The sequence below is a fragment of the Haliotis cracherodii genome, unplaced genomic scaffold (assembly GCF_022045235.1).
Source record: "Haliotis cracherodii isolate W230 unplaced genomic scaffold, xgHalCrac1.p SCAF_13, whole genome shotgun sequence".
NCBI classification, from domain to species: Eukaryota; Metazoa; Mollusca; class Gastropoda; order Lepetellida; family Haliotidae; genus Haliotis; species Haliotis cracherodii.
In genome coordinates this window covers 28,063,204-28,088,854 of record NW_027266268.1, presented here as the reverse complement: position 1 = coordinate 28,088,854, position 25,651 = coordinate 28,063,204, and the positions used below count along the sequence as shown (strand labels likewise).

Here is a 25,651-nt window from a genome sequence, read left to right as displayed (position 1 = left end):
AACAGCGTCAAAAGATGATCCAGTAAAAAGGGAAACTTCACAGGTAATTTCGTGTAGATATAAGAAATGTTTTAATCGCTTACAAACGCCGGTTTTAAAATGAACAAACAGTTACAGAAGCCCATTAGGGCAACGCTTTTAAAAAATATATCTTGAAAATTCAAGATTCCCTCTTGAAAATTCAAATACTTATCTTAAAAATTCATTTTCTTATGTGGCAACAGATTCGTTACAAAGTGGAAAGTGAAGCTTTGGGCAGTTTATTTGATGAGTTCAGTTTATTTTGAATTTACAATTAAAAACTTGAATTTTCAAGATAGTATTACATAATTTTCAACATTATTGCTTATATTTTCAGGATAAGTTTTCAGCCTTGTTTTTTGGGGTGTTTTTTTTTAAAGTATTTTGAAGTTTTCAACTAAGTCTTGAATTTTCAAGACAATAAAACATGTCATGGCCCTGATGACCTTCCGTACACAACAATTATATAATGGGGTCAGGACACTTGTTTGAAGGGAATTTACATGAACGTCTGTGGAAACTATAAAAGATGTTTGGACGTGAATATTCAAATACCCACTCAGTCGCTCATTTATTCACAACATAAGATACCATCACTTGGAGGATACTGATATAAGTACGGCAGCATATCCCATCATTATGTTTAAAATCTGATAATGTGAGTTTTGGCTATACAGATTTAAAACATCTGTGACGTTACTATATTGTTATATTTCAGGAATGGACAGTTGGTTGTCAGCGAGTGAGTATGGCAACACTTCAATAATTTACATTTGGAACGAATTTCTTTCCTTTTTTGATATTCACGTGAATGTTTCAAATTGTGTTGCCAGCGTGTATCCGCATTGTATGTTGTGTGGATGTGTCACAGTCGACCCCGGGTTCGGCGACACATGATACATTTGTACAATCCTCAAAACCTTAGAATATAACAAGTAGAATGTTCTGTTACAGAATATAACCTATAAAGATGTACATGTAACATGCGGTCAGAGCAGCCTGAAACATAGATCAGCATGAAACATGCGGTCAGATCAGCCTGTAATATGCGGTCAGATCAGCCTGAAACATGCGGTCAGATCAGCCTGAAACATGCGGTCAGATCAGCCTGAAACATGCGGTAAGATCAGCCTGTAACATGCAGCCGGATCAGCCTGAAACATGCGGTCAGATCAGCCTGTAACATGCGGTCAGATCAGCCTGAAACATGCGGTCAAATCAGCCTGAAACATGCGGTCAGATCAGCCTAAAACATGCAGCCAGATCAGCCTGAAACATGCGGTCAGATCAGCCTGTAACACGCGGTCAGGTCAGTCTATAACATGAGGCCATGATATCCTGTAACATGCGCTTGAGTAATCCTATAACAAGCGTGTAGGTCGAGTCTGCTACATCTAACCTTTGTTGGAAGAATGTACAAGATTCGACCCAAACTGTCGTTATGAGTATTTTCCTAAGCTGCATGCCATTGATTAACGTTAATACCCTCCCTAGAATATTTACATATTTGATACTTTCTTGCCACATATGTCCACATTGATTGTTGTCAAATCTAATCCCGACAACAGATTGTAGCGCGGGATTAGCTAACGTGGAGATGCTCTTCCTGCTGGAAGCGACACACACAGCCAACCTCGATCAACCAGAAGGTATGTCCGCCATAGCGCTTCTTCTCAGTGACTTTTTGTAACTACCTCTGTAACTTTAGCGATGCATCATAGTTTTTGGAAGAGAAGTTATGGATGTTAACATCTTTATTAAGAGGAACACAACGTTTCGGAGTATATACTTACTCCTTCATCAGGTGAATAAATGGTATGAAGCAGAGAACATATATATGTACCTGCAAGAACAACACAAGTAATGAGATAGCAAAAGGTGGAAACGTAACAAGGGAAGCCAACAGTTAATTGGCGCTGATAGGTGATTAGCAATCGACAAATGGAAGCCATGATTTCAATTATCACTGACTGGTAATTGACACTGCACAATGGGCAAACGGAAGTAAATCTCTTCCTTATGTGTATCACTTCTAAATGCCATTCAAAGACTATCATATTTTATATTCTTGGAATATTACTGAAGAAATGTTAACAGTATTCCGCAAGCATTTTAGATATGCATATTCAATATTTTATGCAGCTTATGTATTCCTGCATGACATGCACATGACAATGTTTATGTATTCCTGCATAACATGTACATGACAATGTTTATATATTCCTGCATGACATGCACATGACATTGTTTATGTATTCCTGCATAACATGTACATGACAATGTTTATATATTCCTGCATGACATGTACATGACCATGTTTATATATTCCTGCATGACATGTACATGACCATGTTTATATATTCCTGCATGACTTGTACGTGACAATTGTTATATATTCCTGCATGACTTGTACATGACAACGTTTATATATTCCTGCATGACATGTACATGGCAATGTTTATGTACTCCTGCATGACATGTACATGACAATGTTCATGTACTCCTGCATGATATGAACATGGCAATGTATATGTATTTCTGCATGATTTGTACATGATAATGTTCATGTATTCCTACATGACAATGTTTATATATTCCTGCATGACATGTACATGGCAATGTTTATATATTCCTGCATGACATGTACATGGCAATGTGTATGTACTCCTGCATGACATGTACATGACAATGTTCATGTATTCCTGCATGACATGTACATGATAATGTTTATGTATTCCTGCATGATATGAACATGGCAATGTTTATGTATTCCTGTATGGCCTGTAGATGACACTTTTTTACTTTTTTGTATGGCTGACATATTGCCCGTCATCGTCTTGTAATAGCACCGTTCTAACTGTAAAGTCTCTTTTTTAAGTGTTAAAATTGGTTTCTCTCGGGGTAACACTGGAATATAACCCCGTGGCATTCAGTTGTCCAAAGAAAACTTAAGGTCATAAAAATCATATAAAGAGTTGTGTCTGATTCATCAACAGACAGAATTGAGTGAAATCTTTTTCCTAAAAGGTATTATAGGTTATTATCAGCCAATCAGGAAACAGTTGACTGTTTGTGAGCTTGGTCTAATTCAATATTAAATCATGGGAAAGCATAAACATGTTTTGGTTAAACAATCAAATGACATGGTATGACTAACAATTTATTTATTTAAATTGCGGTAATAGTTGTGTCTAGTATATTTTTCAATGCCAAGAAGGATGAAAGGGACCCACAAAATATTTTCATAATTAATTGAAATCAATATCGATATTTAATCTAAAGATATAAATAAATATTTAATATAAAAGTAACTGTGTCTTAAATGTATTACTCTAGGCTCAAATTACAATGTGCAATATTGCAATCTTTAATAGGATTTACAAGGCTAAAAACATATTGTTGACTTCAGCCGGACACAGGGGAGCAAACCATAGACAATGCGCAATGCGGAACAAGACTTAATGTTTAGATCAACACTAACCGTGCGGGGAGTCACCTGTAATGTGTTGTTACTGTTTCAGGACATCTCTATCTTCCACAATGAAGCTGTGGACTGTCGTCATGGTGATGCTGCTGCTGGAAGGGACATACAGAGTCTCCGCGGAGTGTTCACTGGAGTTCTTCGATGTATTTGTACACAGTAGGTACAGGTTATATTTGCACCAGACATGTGCTAACACAATGTTGGTGATTATATGTCTTTACACAAGGGTCCCTGCTGCATGATTCGGATTATGTAACATATTAATTCGTATGTGACAGTTTGAAATGTCAGTTACTACTGAACCTTTTTGTGGAATAGTTGTATTTTGTATAGAAATGTTCAGAATGGCTTATATGTTGGTAAGGCTAATCGAAGAGATGTTCAAGTCTAGCTGTGGTTACGATGAGAGAGACTCAAATAAGTCTAGTTGTGGTGATGATGAAAGAAACTCAAGATCACGAGGATCGTTCAAAAAGTTTAAGGAGGCTATTTTGTGTGGCCTTTGTCACAGTAATTCCATCCAAATTTAAATATCGCTAGCTGATCTCAGCCATGTTTTCTTGTTACATCATTGTTAAAACGTATTATTGATATACTCATCTTTGATACAAAAAACTGTATATCATTCGACATCAAAATGTGATTGATTAAGAATTGCAAGTAACGCGGCACTTTGATTTAACGAATGCCTTTCCTTTATTTATCAACTTGTTTCCTCTAAAGTTGAATATTAGATATGGTGTTCAGTTATTCTCGTGTCAACCAGGCATAAACCACCCAAATATACATTCCTATGAACTATAATTCATTTCAAGTGTATTGTTAAAGATACTGTGCTATTTTCAGGATCATGTTATATATGCATCTGGTTATCATTGGGAACTTTCACCGAAGGCATTTAAAGTCATCTATTCCTCTTAACGATTCTGACAGGATTCCCACCCTCAGCACCAAACCAAAACATGAAACAATGTTGCTCTCCGTCTTAACACCCACGTACTTTCACCTAGACCAACGATAGGAATGCTATACTCGCTTTATAACATTGGCCCCGGGTCCGTACTAATGTGCTTGGATGCTTATGTTGTCGTCATTCTCAATTATCCAGTAGCTCATTTGTACCATCGCAAATACAATGAACCAATTCGCTACTATAGTGACGTTTTTGGGGGTCATTTCCACTGACATGGCGCTAAAATAGCCGTCCAATCAAAATACCTTTGCGAGACAATTCTTGTTGGAAGGTAATGAATAATAAGATAGTTTAAGATCATGAGGTCACTCCTCGAAGGAATCCACGACAGCGAATGTGTTCAGGGTATTAATCCTGATGGAATGGCGATAGAATCCCCGGGATGATAGAAGATGGTGTGCAATGTGTATAAGGACCTATACAATCTGCTTTTGTTGACATCAGAGGACAACGGGGAGATTTGTGGACGAACCAAACTGAAGTATCCCCTGGAAAAGAACGATGACATGGACACCTGCGACACAACCGTCACATGCAGCGGCAACAACGAGCTCCAGTTCTGCAGGTCAAGGATGTTTATATTACTGTGTCACGTACTACCTCACTGTGACTACCCTTTTAATCCTTTCTATATATCACCTTATAGGAGCTTCCCCTCTGAGTGTGTCAACTCCCCATATATCACCCTGCATGAGTGTCACGTACACTGTGACTACCCATGCAGTGCTCTCTCCATATCCCTACTGAGTGTGTCACGTACACTGTGACTCACCCACGTAATACTCTCTCCATATCCCCACTGAGTGTGTCACGCACACTGTGACTCACCCACGTAATACTCTCTCCATATCCCTACTGAGTGTGTCACGTACACTGTGACTCACCCACGTAATACTCTCTCCATATCCCCACTGAGTGTGTCACGTACACTGTGACTCACCCACGTAATACTCTCTCCATATCCCCACTGAGTGTGTCACGCACATTGTGACTACCCATGTAATACTCTCTCCATATTCCCACTGAGTGTGTCACGTACACTGTGACTACCCATGTAATACTCTCTCCATATCCCCACTGAGTGTGTCACGTACACTGTGACTACCCATGTAATACTCTCTCCATATTCCCAATGAGTGTGTCACGTACACTGTGACTACCCATGTAATACTCTCACCATATCCCCACTGAGTGTGTCACGTACACTGTGACTACCCATGTAATACTCTCTCCATATCCCCACTGAGTGTGTCACGTACACTGTGACTACCCATGTAATACTCTCTATATATCACCTAGGAGGGGCTTCCCAACTGAGTGTGTCACGTACACTGTGACTCACCCATGTAATACTCTCTCCATATCCCCACTGAGTGTGTCACGTACACTGTGACTCGCCCATGTAATACTCTCTATATATCACCTAGCAGGGGCTTCCCCACTGTGTGTGTCACGTACACTGTGACTCGCCGATGTAATACTCTCTATATATCACCTAGCAGGGGCTTCCCCACTGTGTGTGTCACGTACACTGTGACTCGCACATGTAATACTCTCTATATATCACCTTGCAGAGGCTTCCCCACTGTGTGTGTCACGTACACTGTGACTCGCCCATGTAATACTCTCTATATATCACCTAGCAGGGGCTTCCCCACTGAGTGTGTCACGTACACTGTGACTCACCCATGTAATACTCTCTCCATATCCCCACTGAGTGTGTCACGTACACTGTGACTCGCCCATGTAATACTCTCTCCATATCCCCACTGAGTGTGTCACGTACACTGTGACTCGCCCATGTAATACTCTCTATATATCACCTAGCAGGGGCTTCCCCACTGTGTGTGTCACGTACACTGTGACTCGCCCATGTAATACTCTCTATATATCACCTAGCAGGGGCTTCCCCACTGTGTGTGTCACGTACTCTGTGACTCGCCCATGTAATACTCTCTATATATCACCTAGCAGGGGCTTCCCCACTGAGTGTGTCACGTACACTGTGACTCGCCCATGTAATACTCTCTATATATCACCTAGCAGGGGCTTCCCCACTGAGTGTGTCACGTACACTGTGACTCACCCATGTAATACTCCGTATATGTCACCTTGCTGGAGCACTGAGTGTGTCACGTACACTGTGACTACCAAAGTAATGATCTATATATATATATATATCACCTTGCAGGAGCTTCCCCACTGAGTGTGTCCGCGTACTGCCTCACTGTGACTATGCCCTGATTGAGTTCGGTTTGAACGTGGATGCGTCTGATTGTATGATAGAACGCAACACGCACATGAGGAAGGTACTAGAGAGTATGTACAAGCTGAACTACTCCCAGAGACATCCCCCTGACGTCACGACATTGTCCGAGGAAGAGCTCGAGGCTGAGCTCAGGAGGGTCATCGCGGCCCGAAATGCGCAAGGCCTTCACTGAAGAACATACACACGGACCATAGGTTGTGTTCGCACGCCACGGACGGACAGCCACATCTTCAATTAATATAAAACGACATTTACGTTCTTGAAATAATTTCGATCTTGGCAGGCAAGAAGTCATTTACAAGATGTCATTCAAGTGACTTTGATTACCAAAAGGTATCTTTCAGTTTTAAAACGTTAGAGTCTGAGCAATCCCGTATATGATAGTTTTGAAATACCGTCGAGGGCTATTGGCTGTGGGGCTTTGTGAACACACATCTGTGGTCCGACCTGTGTGTTGTAGAGTACAGATCTGACATCATGCTTGTGTCAAGTGTCATTTGAGAACAACTGGTTATACTGTCAACCTCGGTTGTCTCGAAATGTTGGATTCAAAGTCTAGTCACGAACTAGTTAATAAACTACTACCTGAATATCGAGAGAACTGAATAACTGAAACAATTCTGAAATCTTCAAGGTCGACTGTTTTGGTGTTATTTTAACTTTTGTTTATGTTTAACTCGCAATGTTATATATCATAAAATGCATACACAATAACTATTTTACTGCACTGCACAGGGTTCTCATGAGACACAAGTTGAATAATCGGTCATGTCTGTACCTTATAAGATGGCAATAAAAAGCTTTGACAAAAATTATGATAGAAGTTACTATTTCTGACTTGATTATAGTAACTTGAGTATTTTCGTTGGTAAACCTAACTAAGACTTCTATCCTGATGCACGGACGTTGAGTAGCCACGTGGACCCAGGTTGGCCAAAATAACCGGGTTTGACTCTCACTCATACATTGGTTGGTTGGTTGGTTGGTTGGTTGGTTGGTTGGTTGGTTGTTTAACGCCGCAATCAGCAATATTCCAGCTATATGACGGCGGTCTGTAAATAATCGAGTCTGGACCAGACAATCCAGTGATTAATATCATGAGCATCGATCCACGCAATTGGGATCGATGACATGCATCATCGGGCCATTGTTTCCACTGTCAATGACGTCGGACAAATTGTGCCAAACCTGGTAGCAGTGCCACATTTACATGAACATTTGTATCTTGCACCCTGCGTGACGGCACAAGCACCAGGTGCAATACCACACGCATGCATTTACGCCAACAACAAAGGCTTAAGATAACATAACAACGCAACACATGCGTCAAATCCCCGACTTACGCCACGCGTTCAGGTATGCGTACAGAAACACTGTGGCCATTCAGATCTCAAGCGTCATCGAACAACTCGCCAGATGTAGAGTCGAGATAGTGGTTGTCCATTGATGTATCGACAGTCATACTAATGTTTACTTATTAATATCGAGTTGACTATAATCCTGTCGTGTCGCCGCTCCCCCGTCTTAGTCCGTGAACATATGGTCCCCTGCCGCTGTGGTGGCCATCTGCCTCCAGTAGGTTTCCAGAACGGCGTCCCCCAAGTCCTGCGCCGCACAGTGTTAAAGAACCACAGGTATGTCCGTGTGTCTGCCACTTTTATTTTTTAATTTGAGTATATATACTGTTGGAAAAAAATAAAGGAATATCTAAGCAGGGAAGCGCCTGTTTGATATTAAAGTTCGTGTACGTTGTAGACATTATTTTGAAATTATTGTATAATAATTATTGAGATACACTATGTTTATCATTTTACCATTAACCATTTTAATATTACAATTATCACTTTGGTTTTACAGAAAACAGTCGACTTCAATCTTTAATATTTCTATTTGTTAATTTTATGCCACAATTACTGTAAACTGTATCCGAGATTTTGTCATTGATGCCAATACAGTTTAATACCGCGGCTATTGCCCAAGTTTTCATCTGCGTATAATTGGGAAGGAATGGTGTAGGAATAGAGACATCGTGGAAGAACGGTCAGCAGAAACATGGAGCAAAGCTGGTTGCATACGCCATGAAATAGGACCGGGGTTTCAAACTCCATACAGAATCTCTTCTAATATCATCCCTTAAAATGTATTCCGAGATATATTTATTTCTTTACCAGAGCCATTGAAGCGAAGCACAAGAATACATTTTGGATAAACTTTGATAAAATATATTACCGTCCGTACACCTGCATCATGTTTATATATCAAATAGCGATAACATGGGACGAGAAAGCGAAATGAATTCTCGTCTCGTGCTATATTTTTCTCGTCTCCTGAAATCGCTTTCTCGTCTCGTGTTATCGCTTTGTCGCTTTCTCAAAGACCAGAACTGAAGGCGAGAAAGCCATGTCCCCCCTCGGCCACCATACCGCTGAGGCATGGTGAAGCTCATCTCCGCGTCGATGCGAGTTTATTTCTTACTTGGCTTCTCTTACAACAGCTTGTGCAGCACATATTCTCTCATTTGTAGACCGTGTAGTTCACTATGTACAATGCAAATCACTTAATGTTGAATGATATCTAACAATATACACTACCCAATATATACTACTCACAAGAAGCTAAGGACCACACGATTCTTTCAAATTAATATCTGTCATGGCTTGGCAGATGAACTATAGTAGGTTTGGGTTTAACTTATATAGCGACGTGCATGCAAGTCTGTGTGTGTGGCTGCTTGTACTAGTCCAGACTGATGCCGATTTATAGTGCTAGCCCACTGAGATACCATGCCGCAGTTTAACATGAATACCCCACTCAGACACAGTATACTGACTCCGAGACGACCAGTCCTTGTTTTAGCCCCTTAATGCCGAACGCCAGACAGGGTAACAACAAGTACCATCTTTTAACGTCTTTTGGTATGACGCGGTCGGGGATCGAACCCCGGACCTTCCGCTCTCCGGGCGGACGCTCTACCACTAGACCACGGAGGCGGTCTATAGTAATATGAAAGAATCGGGTGGTCCTTAACTCTTTTGAAGAAGTTTTTTACGTTTTGATTCATGTTCCAGATTTTGCTATCTGCGAGATATCATCCACCATGCAGCTTGTGTGCAGTGTGTTCCTGGTGCTGATGCTTGCTACAGTGGGGCTCGCCAACATCTGCAACCTGAACCGCATGGACGTGGTCGTGTCAGGTACAACTTCACTGCAACATCGCAACATGTCCTTTCATATACGACGGTCTCAGTGGTGTAGTGGTAGAGCGACCGTCCCGAGAGCGGAAGGTCCGGGGTTCGATCCTACTAAAAGACGTTAAAAGGGGTAGCTTAGTGGTTAAAGCGTTCACACGTCACACGCCGGAGGTCCGCGTTCGATGCCCAACATTGGTAGAATGTGTGAAGCCCATCCATTTCTGGGGGCCTCCTTGATAGTGCTGGAATATGTTTTTATAAAGCGGCGTAAAATATTACGCACCCACGCACGCACGCACGCACGCACGCACGCACGCACGCACACAAACTGCTTTTTTCATCCTCTTGGTGAAAGGGGCAAGAATATTTTGGAGAAAGGTTTGGTTATTAATGAATAATATTGTATGTGTTAAAAAGTGGTTTGAGAGTGTCGAAAAACAATAACCTTTTCGAAATTGAATCCCAGCCCAGTTCTATGATAATGTGTGGCAGTGTGTAACTGGATTCACTTGTCATGTTCAAAGGCTGTCTAATCTGCCCTGAGTATACTGTTCATGCACTTAATTCTTCATTTATTCTCCATGCTCACTATCCCTCTTTAGACCGCCTCCGCGAGTCCTGCAGCAGAGTAGGCATCGGGTACGTGAATGACCCACAGACAGGCCTCAAAGTCGTCGGCGACGTCGACACCTGCGGTGTTGCGGTACAGTGTGTCAACAACGTCCTAAGATTCTCCGGGTAAGCCACTTTGACAATGTTATAAAATCTGGAGTTTTAATGAATACGGGAACACAGGTGGCCCAGTTGTCTAAGGCGCTGGAATTCCTTGTGCGGAGTTCTGGGTTCGAATCCAGGTTCGCCCTGATTATGTTTCTAAGACTGTCAACACCATACCTTTGCTCGTGGGTTTCACAAAAGTGGAAAGCGTGTAAGACCTGCATCACTTCTGTCATTCAGTGATATGGGTAACATAGTGGTTAAAGCGTTCGCTCGTCACGCCGAAGACCCGGGTTCGATTCCCGACATGGGTACAATGTGTGAAGCCCATTTCTCGTGTCCCCCGCCGTGATATTGCTGGAATGCTGCTAAAACCGGCGTAAAACTATACTCACTCACTCACTCACTCACTTTCAGTGATACAACTTTTCAAAACGGCGTTAAACCAAATTCACTCACTTACTCATTTAAATCAATACAGAAGCAGAAATATTTCTTTTGTGTAGCAACTCATGGAAATGTCATTGAGGCTAGAAACACAAATACTTATCACTACTAAAGTGTCTTGTTCTTGTGAAGGCACGGGTGGCCCTGGCGTCTAAGGCACCACAATAAGCTATGCAGATGTGCGTCCCTTGGGCACGCCAGAAACCTATTATCGTGGGTTCGAATCCCGGTTTGCCCATACCAGCACCATGCCCGTGCTCGTGGGTTTCACCGAAGTGGTAAACGTCTGAGACCTGCATCTCTTCGGGCTTTGCTCCCACATTAAGCTGACACGCCATGATATAACTGGAATACTGTTAAAAGCGGCGTTAACCTAACTCACTCACTCTTGTTCCTGTTCTCAGGTTTGGTACTTACAAGGAGGTGGCCTCAAACTGTGGCCATGCTATGGTAAAGTTCGTGTTTGACGAGTTTATGATCGACTGCAACACATTTGTCATGGAGTAGCACAGCAAGAATCAGCGCTGCCAGCTCTGCTACAACTCGGGCCTGTATACACGTTGAAATAAACATACCTCACACCTACACATGTCTCTGTTTATGATATCAGCTTCAATATGCTGTGAAAAATCTACGTATCCTGAACGGAGAACTCGTCCGGTATAGGACTGTGAATATGGTGCAGTGAATACGTTTTCGTACGTCCGAATCAGGCACAATGGTGAGGCGTGATGGCCGGACCAACTTCACAATTTGTTTGTTTGTTTGTCTTTTTGTTTGTTTTTGTTGTTGTTTAACGCCGCACTAAGCAATTTTCCAGCTATATAACGGTGGTCTGTAAGTAATCGAATCGGGACCAGACAATCCAGTGATTGACTTCATGAGCATCGATTTATGCAACTGGGATACGATGACATGCATCAACCAAGTCAGCAAGCCTGACACCCTATCCCTTTAGTAGCCCTTTACGACAAGCTTAATCGCCTTTTACGACATGCATGGGTTGCTGAAGACCTATTCTACTCCGGAACGTCACGGGTCCCAACTTCGAGTGAAAAGCAGGCAAAGAATTGGTTCCTGGACCTTTCAAGCAATATATTACTGGAGATTTATACACTGTAGAAAATTCCTTATCCGCATCGTGCTTGTGAATCCAGACTCTTATTGAACACAGTCTATATTTAATGTACTACTCTCCGCAAAATATTCCTTTTAAAGCTCACGTAAAATATCATACTTATACACGTCCAAAACTGAATATAGCATATAATTATAACGTATTCATTTAGTAATATATCTATCTGTTATATTAATAAAATAGATTTGTTTGAGTTTCAGAACTCAACCTTCATCAGTTACACTTCAAACATCAACATTTCTTTCTCTTATTGAAATGTTTTGTCGCCTTCACTTCCTATGTAGATATATTCCCTTCAGGTAAATCATGTGCAGCTGTAAATAAACAATGTGTACATGACTAGTCTATGTATTTAATACTGGTTTCTAGTAAAGCGGACGGTGCGGCGGGATAGCCCAGTGGTTAAAGCTCGTTACGCCTAAGGCCTGTGTTCGGATTCCTAAAAGGGTACAACGTAAGAAGCACCTCTCTGTTTTGTTGCTGGATTACTGCTAAAAGCGGCGTGAAAGCCAACTCGCTCCTACCTGTTCTAACTCTGTGGTTTTTTAATGCCTCCTACTATTTCTTTCCCATTTCCTTCTAAAAAGCTGACTATGACAGTCAAGTCTGATGTACAGTGTATTGAAGAAGGATATCTAGAGCTAGTATTCAGTTTTCCCTGCATCTAGAGCTTGTATTTATGTGTATTGAGGTACGACACGGTTGATTTGGTTTTCATACAACATGTCCCGATATATTCTGTGATTCTGTGTGGTCAGAAATACGTAAGTATGTTAAGATTGAGATCAACGCTGATTTGAATTGTATATCAGTGATATGGGTGAGTGAGTGAGTTTGGTTTTACGCCGCTTTTAGCAATATTCCAGCAATATCACGGCGGGGGACACCAGAAATGGGCTTCACACATTATACCCATGTCGGGATTCGAACCCGGGTCTACGGCGTGACGAGCGAACGCTTTAACCACGCTACCCGACCCCCCCTATCAGTGCTCTGGAGGCGTGCCAGCTTAATATGTTAAAGTTGGAGGTGACTCAGGCCATAGAGTTTAGTGGGAGAACCACTCACTCACTCACACATGCATGAATGAATGAATGAATGAATGAATGAACACGTTTTTTTCACGACACATTTGTGCACAAATTTACGAACAAGTGTTTTCATCATGTGTTGCTCAGTACGCCAAGTACAAAACACGTGACAGTTGAAGTCGGTAAACAACACAAGTCCAGTGCAGATATGTGACATCACTATGTAAGATGACACTTCTGTACTAAACATGTTATTGTTTGATGTAACGTGCTAATATCAGAGCAGTGTTTATATATTCCACAATGAGATGCTTATTATTTATAGAAAAAATATCTCTGTATACGTCCATTGTCCAATGTCCAAACGCAACAAACTAACGTTATCGAATACAATAGTGCTTACTCGTATTAAACAGTCCACTTGAGTGACTCAATGTATACACGTATATACCTGGCGTGTGATGGAGACTGCGTAGGCTGGTTAGACTACAGATGAGATGAAAAGGGTTTTAACGAAGAGTTCAAGATTATTGCACTTATATAGCCACGTGTCTGCGCGCGCGAGTGTGTATGTGTGTGTGTGCGTGTGTGTGTGTGTGTGATTGTACTAGTTTTGTCCCACTGAAATACCCCATTTAGACACAGTACGCTCAGAACCGATCAGTCTTTCTTTTCCCCTTAATTGCGAGCGCCAGGGTAACAACAAGTACCATCTGTTAACGTTTTTTGGCATGATGCCGACAAGGGAACGAACCACCAAACTTCCGCTCTCAAGGCAGACGCTTTTTCCAGTAGGCCGCAGACGCTCACGGATGAGCGGATGAGATGTAATGTTTATAAAATGTTCATGAATCTTCGAAGAAAGAGCATGGTCGATGGTACCCCAAACGTCGTTGACCTTGGAAATCCGAGCAGAAATTCCGGTCCATATGCAACAGTTGAGTCAGACGATAATCACAATTAGACCTATGGGGATACGCACTTCTTGCCTACCTGTCAAATTCCACATAGATGCTATCAATGAGGAGCATTTCACTTTTTGTATTCTCAGTAAACTTCAGAAAACATTTGCTTTCATGATTGACAAACTGTCCCGAACCTCTCAAGACTGAGACCCCCGCCCGCGTCATACCATAAAGAGCTCGGCATTAAGGGGCTGAAACAAGGACTGGTCGGCTCGGAGTCAGTATACTGTGTCTGAGTGGGGTATTCATGTTAAACTGCGGCATGGCATCTCAGTGGGCTAGCACTATAAGATCAGCATTAGCCCGGACTATTACAAGCAGCCACACACGCACGCACGCACGCACGCACGCACACGTGCATGTACTATATGTCGCTAAATTAGAGCAATAATCTTGAAAGCGACTTTAATCCGCATTTCACCTCACCTCATGAAACAATCTGGATTACCTTTAATGTACATAGTGAGTACAGTTGTGTCGACCATCAGGTCAAATAAGTGCTGACTGCACATGCACTTCAGGACTTAAACAGAGCGCGATACATGCATACAAGCTGCAGATGTTCCAGGATAAAACACTGTCAAGGAGATTAGTTTACCCACGGGCACGAGGACTGCACATCCGCGTGGGTATGTGGTGTCAAACTCACAAGACGTTCAGGGCGGGCCGTTATGACCTTGTGTTTCAAGGCAATTATTCACTTGTCTGGGCCAAGTGTTTATGTATTTGTTGATCTAAGTCCCAGTTGCAGACAAAGGCAAAAGATAACTGTTATCTTCAGTACGCGAAGTGTTTGCACAACTCACTTAAACATATATATATATATATATATTATTGATCAGCGCCTTGCTTAGTGCGGAGAATTCACACACAACTACAATACTACAAGTTTGAAGTGGGCTTGTTAAACGACTAGCCTCTCCCTCTTCCCCTCCTCTTCCTCGGAGGCCCCTCCCTCTTTCTTTCTTTTCCTCTGCGACCTCTTCTCTTCCTCTGCTTTCCTCTGCGGCCTCTCCCTCTTTCGCCTCTTCCTCTGCGGTCAATTCCTCGCTTCTTCCTCTCCTCCTCCTCGGAGGCCCCTCCCTCTTTCTCTCCTCTTCCTCTGCGACCTCTTCTCTTCCTCTGCTTTCCTCTGCGGCCTCTCCCTCCTTCGCCTCTTCTTCTGCGATCAGTTCCTCGCTTCTTCCTCCCCTCTTTCTCTCCTCTTCCTCCTCTATCTCTTTGATACCTATCCCTCTTCGCCAACTCTTCTACGACATGGCGGCCGCTCCCTCTTCCTCTGCGGCCTCTTCCTATTCCTTTCGCCTTCCTCAGAGGCCTCTCCCACTTTTTCGGTATCTCTACCTCTTGCTCTCAAATTTGTTTCTTTAGTTGAAAGCAATTCATTTCCGAATGTGTTATATTGGCATTGATTGCAGAACGACGTGTCATCCCAAATACAAAAGATGATAATTGAAAAACGCACATCCAGCATCTGATATCCGGTTACCTCTGAATAGCAATAGTTAAATCACGTTTAATGTGGATCAGAACAATAATTACCGATAGTCGTTATGACAAACAGGTAAACAGAAGATACAAAGTGGGACACAGTACTACAAACACACAACAGTTTGTCACGGTACAGCATTAATTACCGATCATCGTTATGACAATTAGGTAAACAGAAGAGACAAATTGGGACACAGAACGACCAATACACAACAGTCCCTAACAGTACAGCATCCATATGGGTCTCCTGATGAGTACTGGTGTTAACGCCGCGAGAGAAAAATCATTCAAGAAATCTATTTAACATATCATATTTATATTCTCAGACCAATTAAGTTCCTGCCACAGGCATATTTGTTCCATTTGAGAAGGGTCGAAATTATAGAATTTCTTGAAATATTGCACCATCACGTTTCGGAATCTTTCTTATTGGATCCGTTATTGATATGTTATAGGCGTTAGACAATCACCTAGTGGATAACTAATTGTCACGTAAGGAGATATTTTTTTCGAAGCATCTCTCTCCCAATCCGATCGATAGACTATTGCATTTCCTGGCAAATGTTTGTCTAATTTGTATTGCACAAGAGTGCGGATTTACGCCGTTATCCAGCAACTACGACAATACATTCATGGGAAAAGGTTAAGCACCTCCCGTATTTATTGTCATCCCTGTCGAACTTATATGCATGTTTTTGAATCTTCACAAGACAGTGATTTCATATTTATATCAGCACTACCTAGATACTGACGGTAGCAAAAAAATTGTTGTATTTTATGACACAAATAACGTGTTGTATAGTATGATATAAATAATGTGTTGTATTTTATGATACAGATAACGTGTCGTTTCATATGATATAAATAATGTGTTTTTTCATGTGATGCAAATAATGTGTCTAAGGATACAAATAATGTGTTATATCAAATGATACAAAATAATGTGTCATATTTTATGATACAAATGATGTGTTGTAAGCATTACAAATAATGTGCACGTGTCGTTTCATTTGATGCAAATAATGTGTTTCATCATACGATACAAATAATGTGATGTATCATATGATACAAAATAATGTGTCAAATCTTATTATACAAATAATGTTTTGTAAGTGTTACAAATAATGTGTCGTTTCATGTGATACAAAAAATGTATGTATCATATGCTACAAAATAACGTGCCATATCTTATGATACAAATGATGGTTTGTAAGTATTACAAATAATGTGTCGTTTGATGTGATACAAATAATATGTTGCATCATACGATACAAATAATGTGTTGTATCATATGATACAAAATAATGTGCCATATCTTATGATACAATTGATTTTTTGTAAGTATTACAAATAATGTGTCGTTTCATGTGATACAAATACTGTGTTGCATTATACGATACAAATAATGTGTTGTATCATATGATAAAAAATAATGTGCCATATCTTATGATACAAATGATGTTTTGTAAGTATTACAAATAATGTGTCGTTTCATGTGATACAAATAATGTGTTGCATCAGCTTGATATATTCAAAAAGGCATGTTAATAACTTCAAAACGTAACTGCCCTACAAAACAAAACGTTACTAAACGTTAAGTAAATAAAACGCTACTAAACGTTACATAAATAAGACGTTACTAAACGTTACGTAAACAAAACGTATCTAAATGTTACGTAAACAAAACATTAATAAACTTTACGTAAACAAAACGTTACTAAACTATACGTAAATAAAACGTTACAAAACGTTACATAAATAAAATGTTACTTGGTTGAAAACAGTCGCGGATACACTATGACTTAAGGTCCAATATGAAAACCCTTGCCTGGAAGATGCACGTGCAGCCGTCAGAAAATGGCTAAATACCTTTTTGTCAGCTTCACGTATAAATGGTAAAAAATGACAGACAGACCGGTAAGTACATAGGACAGGGCAAGATCAGAGAGACAAAGCGTGATGACGCCACTGGATGACAAGTACTTAATTTTGCGCAACATGTCACAGCGATGGAAGATGTAGCAACAACGTTAGCACGCCGCATCTGTCAATGCACTGTACAACCACGTCTCTGTTTCGGAGGTATTCGAGCCTACCGCCCCCTCCGTGGAATGACCTTGATCCATGAACATCAACGTCAAAGACGGTACTGGGCAAGGTCATTACAACGCTGGAAGATCCTTGACTGGCAGAGAGTGTTTTTACTGACGAAATCAGATTCTACTTATTCCATAATGATGATCGTGTTTATCGTTGCAAGGTTGAGACGATTTGCTCCAGGCTGCATTCAAGAAATGCATCCTTATGGTGGCTGTGGGGTTGGTGGAAAACTATTGGCAGCCAACGGACAGGACTTGTCTTCATCCGTGGCAACCTGAACGCCCAGGTCAATAGGAATGACGCTCTTCAACCCATATTACCATGCCCTCCCAACAGCATCGGGGAACACTCCTACAACACGAAAGACACTGCAAGGATCGTCCAAGGGGTCTTGGCTGGGCATGATGTCTCATTTCTTACATGGTCAGTTCGCTCATTTGACTTAAACCCCATGGAACACGGATGGGATCATCTGTATCGTCAGATCAGGAGGCATCCTCTTCAGAATCGTTGGAAGCTTCGCCGAGGGCCAGGTGGCAAGGAATTCCCAATGAGGTCATCAGGCACTCGACGATATCGATGAGACGGCGAGTCTGGGCGTGCATTGTTCCTTGTAGTGGTCATATTCGGCGTTGAGACTGTCTGGTATTTGTGAACCATCTCAAACTGATCAAGACAATACCTGCTTCACTCAGTACTGCGTACTGTGAAACTGCCACCCCTATATTCCTTGAGACGTCATGTGCAATCCACCTGTTGAGAGATACGTATTGACAAGGTGCATGTGGTATCGCCTGTGATACCCACATCAAATACATGCCCATCAATACTCATTTCTAGTTTGCTTAATTTATGCCACCATCAAACAACGGTGTATACTCCTTTTGCCAGGCAGTTTACATCGGTATCCATACATAAACCAAACACAAACTTTTGTCAGACAGGGAAACAAGGAATGACATGACGTAATATAGGCCTTGATCTGTCTTAAGCTTCTTGGGGCACGGGCGGCCCAGTCGTTTAAGTCGCCGCGATTTGATGTGCAGAGTTGCGCCCCTTGCGAAACCTATGATTGTGGGTTCGAATCCCGGTTCGCCCCGATTATGTTTCTAGGTTTGTCAGCACCATACCCGTGCTCGATTGTTTCACCGAAGTGGTAAACGTCTGAGACCTGCATCACTTCGGGCTTTCCTCCCACATTAAACTGACACGTCGTGATGTAACTGTAATACTGTTAAAACCGGCGTTAAAACCCAACTCACTCACTCACTCAGTCCTCAGCTTCTGTGTTCTGGTATGACCATCCTACAGTGGTACAAGAGTTTACAAGACTTTACATCACATGTCCATTAATTATATCTATAACTTCAAGAGTAAGGATAAGTGTCAAATAGTAAGTTTAAATATGATAAATAGGACCCAAACAATTTCAGTGCAATCCGTAAATTATGAGGCAAACAAGATCGCGTCACAGACGACATTTGCACGTAGGTAAGCAATGACACATAATATATAAACAGTTGTTCCGGAAGTCATAACCTTTTGCGCGCCACACCAAAAACGGTATAAAAAACATCATTTCGTACGCTGTTCAACTCGCTCACTGAAATTGCCTTCACATTTGGCGCTAAACTGTATCTTGTGGACGATGATTGCGAGGAAAGTTTGCGTGCAGGACTTGTGCACTATGAATGCCAAGAAACATAATGGTAACATTAAAACGTACTGCTCGTGACTTCCCGTCAACGTTAGAATAAGTGAGTGAGTGAGTTTAACGCCGCTTTTAACAGTATTCCAGTTACATCACGGCGCGTCAGCTTAATGTGGGAGGAAAGCCCGAAGTGATGCAGGTCTCAGACGTTTACAACTTCGGTGAAACCCACGAGCATGGGTATGGTGCTGACAAACCTAGAAACATAATCGGGGCAAACCGGGATTCGAACCCACAATCATAGGTTTGTGGCGTGTCCAAGGGACGCAACTCTGCACAGCGAATCGCGGCGCTTTAGACAACTGGGCCAACCGTCCCCCGTCAAATGTTAGAAGGGGGCGGCGTCGTAGCCAAGTGGTTAAAGCGTTCGCTGGTCACGATGAAGGCCCCGGTTCGATTTCCAACAAGGTAAAAATGAGGGATGAGTTTTCGGGTGTTCCCTTCATTGATATTGGTAAATGCAGCCAAAAATAACACTCACTCACACTGGAAGGATGCATGCATCAGAAACAAATCTATGTCTTCAAACATGACCTGAAGTGTCAGTGAATAACATCAAGCGTCACCCTTTTCACGCCTGACTTCGATACTGGGTTCACAACCGAGGGGTTGAATAAGGCCTGTTCTGATCTGGCTAAATAGGAAACCCTGACCTTTGTTTAAACACGTCCCCTCCAGACTGCCTTCCTAGGTTATGCATATATAGTCAGCTGGTGTGTGCGACTTGTGGGTGAATTATTACACAGGTGTATAACCTGGTCTTCAAAGGCTTGGGTTGATAAACATTTCGCTATGGGGACCGACTCAAGAGTTAGTCAAATCACAAAGATTAAATTAAGCTCTCTGATGAAGGCGCAGTGTTTTATATCAGCTCCACGATCCCTTCAACATAGACTGTACAGAATGGTACAGAATGGTGACGTACATCGTGGACATAGACTGTGTATATGAACTGTGGTTATAATCATACTTGATAAGCATTTGGTGTTAGCATGCAGTACAGTGCAACAGAGAGTAGAAACGTGGTAAACATACAGTGTAAACATAGTGATAAACATACTAGGTAAACATACAAGGTAAACATTAGTGGTTTGTTTTGTTTGTTTGTTTGTTTGTTTGTTTGTTTGTTTGTTGTTTTACGCCACACTCTGCAATATTCCAGCTATATGACGGCGGTCAGTAAATAATCGAGTCTGGACCAGACACTCTGGTGATTGATATCGTGAGCATCGATCCACGCATTTAGGAGCTAGCCTAACCACCCGATCCCGTTATTCGCCTCTTACGACAAGCATGGGTTGCTGAAAATCTATTCCATCCCGGCACTTATAGAGCCACGTGGCTGCGTGTGCGTGCGTGCGTGTGTGTGTGCGTGCGTGCTTAGGGCAGATTTCATTTGCCTGAACAGGAAATAGTCACTGTGGGCTAAGTCTGGGCTGTAGGGTGGGGTTTTTCACTGTACAGCCCAGACTTAGCACCCAGTGACTATTTCCTGTTCCGGCAAATGAAATCTGCCCTACGAGGAAGACACTTCCAGGATGACGAGGACATAAAGGCTGCCACAGAGGCTTGGTTAGAGGGCCAATCTGCGTATTTCTATAAAAGTGGTATTAAAATCTTGAAGGACAAATGGAATAAGTGTATTGAGGTGAATGAAGATTGTATTGAAAAATAAAAGCGCAAATCATATTTTGCGACTTGGTCTTATATTGAAGTTGCTAAACTTATTGAACGCCCCTCGTACACATGCGCGGAGAATGGTTGTCATGTTCTCTTAAAACATCTACAAGGGCAGGCATTATTAAATACAGACAATATACTTTTCAACAGGTCTACACCGCTTTTAGATATCGGGGAATATAGGGAATCGAACCCAAGCCTTCGTTGTGACGGGGGAACGCATTAACCAATAGGCTACACCACCTCACCTTCCTTTTCTCAGTGACGGGAACCATGTCGTGGAATTGTACACACGTGTACCAAACGGAAAGGGACACTATGAGCATTTTTACACATTGAACAGCATTGTCTCCAGAGTATGCTTCATCACCTGTGGTAAGTAAAATCACCTGATCTATTTCTAATCACTTGATGTATGTCTAATCACCCCATGTACCTCTAATCACCTCATGATCCTCTAATCACCCCATGTACCTCTAATCACCCCATGAACCTCTAATCACCCCATGAACCTCTAATCACCCCATGTACCTCTAATCACCTCATGATCCTCTAATCACCCCATGTACCTCTAATCACCTCATGAACCTCTAATCACCTCATGTACCTCTAATCACCTCATGATCCTCTAATCACCCCATGTACCTCTAATCACCCCATGTACCTCTAATCACTTCATGAACCTCTAATCACCTCATGTAACTCTAATCACCCCATGAACCTCTAATCACCTCATGAACCTCTAATCACCTCATGATCCTCTAATCACCCCATGTACCTCTAATCACCTCATGAACCTCTAATCACCTCATGATCCTCTAATCACCCCATGAGCCTCTAATCACCTCAAGTAACTCTAATCACACCCTGAACCTCTAATCACCTCATGTAACTCTAATCACCCCATGAACCTCTAATCACCTCATGTAACTCTAATCACCCCATGAACCTCTAATCACCCCATGTACCTCTAATCACCTCATGTACCTCTAATCAACCCGATGTACGTCAAATCACCTCATGTAAGTCTAATCACCTGATGTATGTCGAATCACCTGATGCTCGTCTTTTCGCCTGATAAATGTGGAATCACCTGACGTAGGTAGAATCACCTGATGTAAGTCTAATCACCTTCTATATGCCCAATCACCTGCTCGTCTTCTCGCCTGATGTACACAGATATCCCTCTGAAGCACTCCCAGGGTATGCATATACATGTTGGTGTAATATATATACCTACATGTTACGTAACACCGGGGTCACCTGGCTCGTCTCAGACCCAGGAACCTATGCTTGTGAGAAGTCACTTAATGGGTCAGGTGGTCTGGCGACTTGGTGGTGACTTGGTTGGTGGTGATTTGGATGCTGGCGTGTTATCGTACCCCATTGACGTGGATCGTTACTCATAATATCAATCACTGGATTGTCAGTTCCAGACTCGATTATTTACAGACAAGTGTCATTTTGCTGGAATATGGCTGAGTGCGGCGATAAACAACAAACAAACACAAAACAACAGACAATTGTTAGTTGCAATGGATTCAGTTATTGCATCGATCGAGACTCCTGAATCTAGATCTAGAGATTAACACACTACGAGACTCCTGAATCTACATCTAGAGATTAACACACTACGAGACTCCCGAATCTAGATCTAGAGATTAACACACTACGTGACTCCTGAATCTAGACCTAGAGATTAACACACTACGAGACTCCTGAATCTAGATCTACAGATTAACACACTACGTGACTCCTGAATCTAGATCTAGAGATTAACACACTACGTGACTCCTGAATCTAGATCTAGAGATTAACACACTACGTGACTCCTGAATCTAGATCTAGAGATTAACACACTACGTGACTCCTGAATCTAGATCTAGAGATTAACACACTACGAGACTCCTGAATCTAGACCTAGAGATTAACATACTACGAGACTTCTGAATCTAGACCTAGAGATTAACGCATTACGAGACTCCTAAATCTAGACCTAGAGATTAACACATTACGAGACTCCTGAATCTAGATCTAGAGATTAACACATTAGGTGACTCCTGAATATGGTAAGCACTATCCCTATTTGTTATCACTTTATCCCCAACTTAATAGTTCTTTTGAAATATCTACCATATTTATTTTCTTTTGACGAATGTCCAACACACCACTTATACTTAATAAGAGATCGTTATAAGATCAGTATCTGATTCTCAAGATGATATTATGTAAAGTAGCATATGAAGACACTGAATGGGAAGTAAATGGCAAAATGACATGACATGTCATGTGATAACCGATTTTTGTTACTGTTTTTCTATGTGAGTATATCACTTTGCACACATAAACAGAGGTGTTTCGTAAAGACTTGGTACAGGATATTGGTACATCATATGACACTTTGTCTAATCACAACGAGGCAGTTTCTCGAATACAGTCAGCAAAACGAGACCGAAATGTTATGAATAGAATGTCATGAAATGAATCTTAAGAATTGAACGTTGAGAAATGAATGTTATAAATTAAATCTTTTAAAATATTAAGCAATGGGCACTGCTTATGAAAAGGCAATGCTGCAATTATTATGCTTTGTTTGATCAAAGATGGCGAAAGTTTCCGAGAGAAAACGTATATGACGAACAACATATATAACAAACTGATTTCTCCAGTCCGTTGTAGTTTGTCATATCCATGTTCTACTGAAGTATCTAGATGTCTATGTAAAGACAACTTGTATATACTGATGTACATGCATTGTGAGTCTGGTGCAGACAAACCAAACATCATTTTCGTCGCGAATATTGGATTCAAACCCACTATGCTCTGATCCTTGTAGGGATAAGGGTCGTTATCCTGAACGTCCCTGTCACCGTGTCTCCACTACATATTATCCTGATCCTAATTACGTGCAACTATTCCCTGCCAGAACAATAAACTACATAAAAGACTCACTGACTTGGTTGCACCATGTCATCGTATCCCAGTTGCGTATATCGATTCTCATCATGTAAAATACTGGATTGTCTGCCATCATATGGCTTTAGTATTGATGGGTGCGCTGTTAAATAAAAAACAAACACACAAACAAACAAAGGAATCCATCTTCGTCTCGGCGTGGCATGTATTCGGGGTACTTGGCACAGCAAGAACACAATACAATGTGTCTCCGATGTTATGTTTGTAAATCAGCGTTGTTTTTTCATTAAATACACACCCTGTACATTTACACACGTGCAAAATATATTTGAGTGACCTGTTACAGTGTAAACTAACCCCAGAATGTAATACAATAGTCAGTAACATAGTGTAAACTGCCGTACAAAATAAAGTATTCACTTGAAAATTGGATTTAACCAAATTTAGGAAAACTATACTAGGCTGAAAACAATCGCCGAAACACTGTAAACCTAAGGTTCAAAGCACAAAATGCATAACCTGGTTGGAATAACCATTTCTTGTTTGTTTGATATTTAGATACAATCAGACATGGGTGTATACTTTCTTTTGCCCGTCAGTTTACATGGTAGATCAGTAACAAGGCAGACTTGTACCACATGTTACACGTGTCAAAGATCAAGAAAACATTACAAGCCCTTCTCAACTGTTTCTCAAGACAATACCATTAGCAATGGGAGTGTTAGGGGAATGAGCAGAATTCTGTGAAACACTAGCGCTTTTTAATTGACTCCATAATTATTTTGCCAGAATAATTTGATGATGACTATAATACTACGTTCTTTAAATATATATTACCTATTATTGATTATCATTATTTATTATCATTATCAATGTTTCGATATAATTTATGTCATTAGCAAGAGACATGAGAAATCACAATCTAATTTTAATAATTTTAAAATATCTACTGTACAATTGTTATTGATATAAACTCATTTGCTAGATATTGTCTCTTGTTACAAGCGGAGTAGCCTTAAATACTATATTGTTGAGGAAGTGAATATTGTTTCGGGCTCCTAAAACAAGCATTGAATATGAATTGGCTTATGGAATATAAAATGGCACCTGTCCCAACTCGATCCTATACAACAAGCACGGGGTCCAAACTGTATCCTATACAACAAGCCTTGGTCTAAACTGACTCCTACAACAAGCATGGGTCTCAACTGGCTCCTACAACAAGCATGGGTCTCAACTGGCTCCTACAACAAGCATGGGTCTCAACTGACTCCTACAACAAGCATGGGTCTCAACTGGCTCCTACAACAAGCATGGGTCTCAACTGACTCCTACAACAAGCACGGGGTATAAACCAAATCCTATACAACAAGCATGGGTCTCAACTGGCTCCTACAACAATCACGGGGTCTAAACCAGATCCTATGCAACAAGCATGGGTCTCAACTGGATCCTACAACAAAACTGGCTCCTACAACAAGCACGGGGTCTAAACCAGATCCTATGCAACAAGCATG

At 41.4% G+C, this 25,651-nt stretch overlaps 3 protein-coding genes across 3 annotated transcripts; 2 read left to right on the top strand and 1 right to left on the bottom strand.

The window, feature by feature from the left end:
* The first annotated feature begins 1,763 nt into the window (after positions 1-1,763).
* LOC139458583 (uncharacterized) lies at positions 1,764-6,919 on the top strand. The gene is made up of 4 exons (XM_071240010.1): positions 1,764-1,825; positions 3,543-3,661; positions 4,923-5,043; positions 6,670-6,919. The coding sequence occupies exons 1-4, from the start codon at positions 1,764-1,766 to the stop codon at positions 6,917-6,919; spliced, it is 552 nt and encodes a 183-aa protein (XP_071096111.1).
* A 2,925-nt stretch (positions 6,920-9,844) lies between these two features.
* On the top strand, positions 9,845-11,609 carry LOC139459364 (uncharacterized). Its single transcript, XM_071240826.1, has 3 exons — positions 9,845-9,941; positions 10,541-10,676; positions 11,507-11,609. The coding sequence occupies exons 1-3, from the start codon at positions 9,845-9,847 to the stop codon at positions 11,607-11,609; spliced, it is 336 nt and encodes a 111-aa protein (XP_071096927.1).
* Positions 11,610-15,148: 3,539 nt separating this feature from the next.
* Positions 15,149-21,493, bottom strand: LOC139458582 (U1 small nuclear ribonucleoprotein 70 kDa-like). The gene is made up of 2 exons (XM_071240009.1): positions 21,467-21,493; positions 15,149-15,586 (listed from the first exon to the last, which is right to left on the bottom strand). The coding sequence occupies exons 1-2, from the start codon at positions 21,491-21,493 to the stop codon at positions 15,149-15,151; spliced, it is 465 nt and encodes a 154-aa protein (XP_071096110.1).
* Positions 21,494-25,651: the final 4,158 nt, after the last annotated feature.